General features: G+C 33.1%; 1 protein-coding gene across 1 annotated transcript; it reads left to right on the forward strand.

The window, feature by feature from the left end:
- The first annotated feature begins 4,462 nt into the window (after positions 1–4,462).
- LOC132266744 (U-box domain-containing protein 8) lies at positions 4,463–5,870 on the forward strand. The gene has a single exon (XM_059767733.1). The coding sequence runs from the start codon at positions 4,600–4,602 to the stop codon at positions 5,698–5,700; it is 1,101 nt and encodes a 366-aa protein (XP_059623716.1). The 5' UTR covers positions 4,463–4,599; the 3' UTR covers positions 5,701–5,870.

Here is a 5,870-nt window from a genome sequence, read left to right on the forward strand (position 1 = left end):
GCTAAAATTGTAACATAGAACAGAAGATTAAAAAAAATTAAAAAAATTCTATTTAGAAACATGATCTATTTTAAGCAATTTTTCCCAAATTATCAGTGATATTTTGTATATATAAAATAACTTATCTTAGAATAAAAGTTGTTTTTGAAAAATTTGCACGATTAAGTTAATGGGTCAAATAGAAACTGCAAATAAATAAATGCTTATTTTCAAGTGTTTTTTGCGAAATTTTTTTTGAGAGATTCATTAGTTTTTTCTTCTATCTAAACTCTAAAAAAAATTAAAATTTTTTTCTTTCCTTTCTTTTCGATATGTTTCCAGCTAACCAAACAAAACCTAAAGAAGGAGAGAGACACGGGAAATACTTAATAAAAGAATTGAGAGAGATTAGAAGTGACCGAAAACGTTAATTGAGGAGAGAGAGGGAGATATGGATTTCTTTCCATAATAAAAAGTGTAATTGTGGTATTTGAAAATAAATAATTATTTATTTGTAAAATTAATGATAAAAATGCCAATTTTCTTTAAAAATGTAATGTAATTGTAGAAAAATAGAATGTGAATACCGTTTTCATATTATAATATATATATATATATATATATATATATATATATATATATATATATATATATATGAGAGAGAGATAAAATCTAAGAGGGCTGGACCTTTCCACTTAACTCATTCTCATATTTCAAAATTTGAAATGTTGAATTTATATTGCTAATCCACAATTAATGGAAATCAAAGCAGTAAATGAACATGAATATATAAATGCATGTGTTTATATATATATCTACGTGAATGGTAGAACCATGATACCCTTAAGTACATGAAATAACCTATTTATTTGAAGGTAACCAGGGCATTTATGCCTTTATTTGTTTTGGGTAATTAACCCATTAACACTTTGGGGCCATACTCCATGAGAAAGCATCCCTCTTATTAGCCAAAAACCCACAACATAGAATCCATCTATTTCTTTCTGTCTTTCTTTGTTTTCACCATAAAGATTCAAGAATCTCTCTCATTAGTCAAAGACACCACCAATTCCTCACCAAAGTTATGCTTATTATATACTAGTAATATATACTACTCCTATACATATATATATATATATATATATATGTATGTATGTATAGTGTTTGTGTCGGAGGAGAGGGTCCCCAAGGAGCATTACTCTGATGAATCAATCTCGTGGATCACGTTCATTGTTACTTTATCGAATGTGGACCCCATACCTCATTTCCCTTTCTCGTTTTCTGCCACTTCAACTCTCTTTCTTTCTATCTCGATAACAATAACAATAACAATAACCACGGTTGTAAAGACGCGTTGGCGTATTACTTTTTTGGTTGAGAAATTGAGAGGTTGGAATTGTGTCATGGGTCGGTCTCATCCATCAATGTCTTCCCAGCCCATTCTAATTAATCTTACCCATCTCTTTCAACAACAGTTGTCGTTTTTTCCTACTAACTACTCTTCCCTTCCCATTCCCATTCCCATTCCCATTCCCCCTACAATTTCCACATACAACTCTGCGTTTTGTAAATATTCTCAATTTCATAGAGAACAAATGCGTTATTTTAAATCTAAATCAAAAATTATTTATTTTTGTCAAATGCCCAAATTAAGCTCCATTCCATTTGGTATTGTCTTTGATAGGAAGGAAAAAAAAGAGGCAGAAGAAATTTGAAAGGAAAAGACAAAATTTTTTTATTCCGTAGTGATGATATAAGTATAATAGGAAGAATGTACTCATTCACAAATTTTTATCCATTTAAATATGAACGAAAAATAAGAAAGAAGACATGTGAATTTATTATAAAAGTTTTAAATTACTACATTACCCTTTATAAATATTTAATAAATCTCATAATTAAAGTAAATGATGAATTTAATGGTAAAAAAAAATAAATTAAAATTTTATTATTATATAGATCAAACAACTGAACAAAAAGAGGAAAGTACTAGGGATGTCTCAGTCATCCTTTTTTTTTTATTATTTTTTCTCTTCTATTTAATTTTTTTTCCTTAACGAGCAGAGCATAATTAGCAATTCACTTGAGTCATATCTTTTTCGTGGTAGCCCGACCAAGTCATGGCAGACTAATTTTCTAATAATTACGAATCTAACCATGTCCACACAATTGATCCATTTTGCTTTTTATAATCATGCTTTGATTTGTGTAATTAAATTTAATTGTCTCTTTTAGAAGCCTAATTATACCTTATACATTAATTCCCTTAAGTACTTGGCTGTGTGTGCATATAGTAATGAGATAACGGTTTGTGCTTATTTTCCTCCTTCATCCTCTCTCTTTTTCGGCTTCATCCTTGATTTGTTGCAGGTATTTTTATCTTGCTTATTTTTTGTATTTGAACTTCGGTTACCCTCTTGTATTTGCATGACGTGTGGTTTAATTATATTGACATGTGGTTTCTTTCTATTGAGTGATTAGTATTTATACATGTCAAATTTTGATTGGCTGACTTTTTGCCCCCACAGAGGCACAAGATGAATAATTAATTAAAGAATAGTTTAACTAAATGTGACAATCACAATTTATGATAAGAAATCTCCATTACAATAAAGAGGTTCATTTTAGGTGCTACTAAATTTTTTTGTCTTTTAAAATAGAAAGGTTTAACATTTAAATTCTTAAAAAGCAAAATGGACCCGTATGAGTTTTTTTTCCAGAACTAACATTCATGAAAAAAAAAAAAAAAAAAAAAAAAAAAATAAAAAAAAAAAAAAAAATAAAATCCCACTAACATTAAAAAATGAAATCATGATATAATTTATGGATGATTAGAATTTACTCGTCTCTATAGAAAATTAGAAACCTGGGATTTCCATATATGCAAACGTAGCATTACTGAAATTCAGCGAGTAGTTCCTCCATCTGCCAATGTCACATCCGATGAGTTAAAAACCAAATGTCATTTTCAGTTCGCCATCACGTGGGAGAACTCTTCCTTGTTATCACCACCAAAGCTCTCTTCTTACTTCCTTAATACTTGCTATTTCCAGTTTAACTATCTCCAGAAGCATTGGACCAATCATCCATCCATATATGTAAAAAGTTATTACATAGTGTTGGATAGCTTGTCTAGACCAGACCAATAATCATTTGATATTTAAATAAAAATTTAAGTGATTTTAATAATTCTGAACGTATAATAAATATATATATTTTTTGATCAATTTACAACAAACTTTGACCTTATAGTGTTTGATAAAGTTTGACATAACCTGTCAACACGACACGAATTAAATAAATTTGCGTTAACCTTAAATGGGTTTAAGTCGTAAACTGGTTGACACAATTAACTCGTTTAGTTAATCGTGTCGTATTTGAGTTGAAGGGTTCAATCCGTTTATACCCAATTAACTAAACATGTTATAAACAAATTTCTACTTAAGTTCCAAAATAACTATCTAACTTGTATGTAATAATTTATTTTATTATAAATTAGAGATTTTTTTAATAATTTGGTTAGATTGAAATTTATATTTTTTTTAGTATTTATTGTTCGATTGAGTATTATTAATAATTTAAATAATTTAATATTTTTTTTATTAAATAGATCATTAAATAGGTTATACATGTAACTCGTTTAAAAAAATAAGTCGGATTAATGCCGAAAGTTTCTGACAAAATTATTAAATAAATTATATTCGGGTTAAATTATTTAACAAAATACTTTTAATTAACACAATACAATTATTACCTGTTGTACACGAATTAACACAATATAATTATTACCTGTTGTACCCGAATTGCGACCCCAACCCCCGTAGAAGCCGTGATATGAGTATATCCAAAAATTTAAACACTTGAAATTAGCACACCGGTTTGGACTTTGAAATTAAAAAGGTTGACTCACAAACATCATATTATTTAATAAGTGTATTTTAATAAATTGATACATATGTTATTCATACAAAGCGTGTCATTCATCCCTAACCGGGTAATTATTCATATAAAGCGTGTCATTCATCCCTAACCGTGTAATTGTAGGAGAAGAGTAAACACTCCACTCCAGAATAAAATTCGGAGTACAGTTAGGTTAGGCCATCTACAAAAGAATAAAAAATAAATAAATAAAAAGTGTAAATATACAAAAATATCCTCAGTTAAACATCTATGGGAAACATGGGTGGTATTGTCATTAATGAAAAAGTTGAGAGAATGATGACTTTCTAAATTACCCCTTTTAAAAGGAAACATCCACTCCTTCCCTAAAGCAACCGACAAACTGCACCAAGGTCGAGAGGGATTACAAAGGATTGTTAAATATCTGAAACGCCCTTCAACGTTCTGTAACCTAATAAGAAATTTCTGGTCAACCTGTAGGGTAGTTTAGTAATTCAGTTCAGGCTCTCAGACTAGTGTCACAAGCCGAGGACCTCCACCTCTTGTTATTTTCACAGTTGTAACTTTCCCCAGCATGACCTAATAAACCTCATAAACCCTCCTCTACACTAGACTCTGGTGTATATAGACGTTATATTTACATCTATCTATATATATATATATATACATATATAAATTAGAGAGAGAGAGTGGCGAAATTAGAGAGCGAAGAGAGTGAAAATGGCGACCCAGTTCCCTGATGATTTCAAGTGTCCCATTTCGTTAGAGATAATGTCGGACCCGGTTATACTCTCGTCTGGTCACACCTTTGATCGATCGTCAATCCAACGGTGGTTGGACGCCGGTCACCGGACCTGTCCAATTACTAAACTTCCCCTCTCCGAACACCCTTCTCTCATCCCTAATCACGCCCTCAGGAGTCTGATTTCAAACTATACTCTCGTTTCTCTTCCCAAACCACAACCCCAACCAGAACCCCAAACCCTAATCTCGACTCTGACATACCCCTCTTCGCCAATCGACTCCAAAATCTGCTCGCTTGACCAGCTTACTCGTCTCTGCAAGCGTGACTCCGCTCTTCGCCGGCGGTTGACCGAATCAGGTGCCGTGTCGGCTGTTCTCAACTGTGTTGATTCAGATGACCCGATTCTACAAGAGAAAGCGCTTAGTTTCCTGTTGAATCTGAGTTTGGATGACGACAACAAGGTGGGCTTGGTGGCGGAAGGGGCAATTGGCCGTATCGTTGCCGCCTTGCACGGCGGGTCCCCTGATTGCAGAGCGGTGGCGGCAACGATGTTGACTAGTTTAGCAGTTGTGGAAGTGAACAAAGCCACAATTGGGGCATACCCATATGCCATTAGAGCTCTGGTTTCACTTCTTCGGGACGGAAATGGTCGTGAAAAGAAAGAGGCGGCGACGGCACTCTATGCGATATGTTCGTTTCCGGATAATCGGAGACGAGCTGTGGATTGTGGGGCAGTGCCGATTTTGATTGAGATAGCTGATATGGGGCTAGAACGTGCCGTTGAAGTACTGGGCTTATTGGCAAAGTGTAAGGATGGTAGACAAGAGATGGTGAAGTTAAATGATTGCATACGAATTTTGGTTCATGTGTTGAAGAATGGGAGCTCACGGGGTGTTCAGTATGCACTGTTGACACTGAATTCGCTTTGTTGTTACAGTGAAGCGATGTGTTTGGAAGCTCTGCAAGAAGGGATTTTTGAAATTTGTTTGGGGCTGTTGGAGGATGACAACGAAAAGATTCGGAAAAATGCTGCTATTTTATTTCAAGTTATTCGAGGGAAGCAATCGATGGGCTGATGCCTAATCGACTTCATTGTAGAAGATTTTGGATGGAGAATGAAATGAAATGAATCGGTTTTGAGGGCGGAAGTGTTGATTAAGATCTCTTCCATCTTTGGAGGTGAGTTGGTTCTGTTTTTTGTTTGACAGATTATTAGTTTTTGTAAAAAAAAAAAAAAAAAACAAAA

This window comes from Cornus florida, unplaced genomic scaffold (assembly GCF_030987335.1).
Source record: "Cornus florida cultivar Cherokee Brave unplaced genomic scaffold, ASM3098733v1 CherokeeBrave_3.0.0_Hap2_Chr01, whole genome shotgun sequence".
NCBI classification, from domain to species: domain Eukaryota; kingdom Viridiplantae; phylum Streptophyta; class Magnoliopsida; order Cornales; family Cornaceae; genus Cornus; species Cornus florida.

What these genes read in the sequence shown, in the direction of transcription:
- LOC132266744 (XM_059767733.1), top strand. Translation starts at nt 4,600, where the DNA reads ATGGCGACCCAGTTCCCTGATGATTTCAAGTGTCCCATTTCGTTAGAG.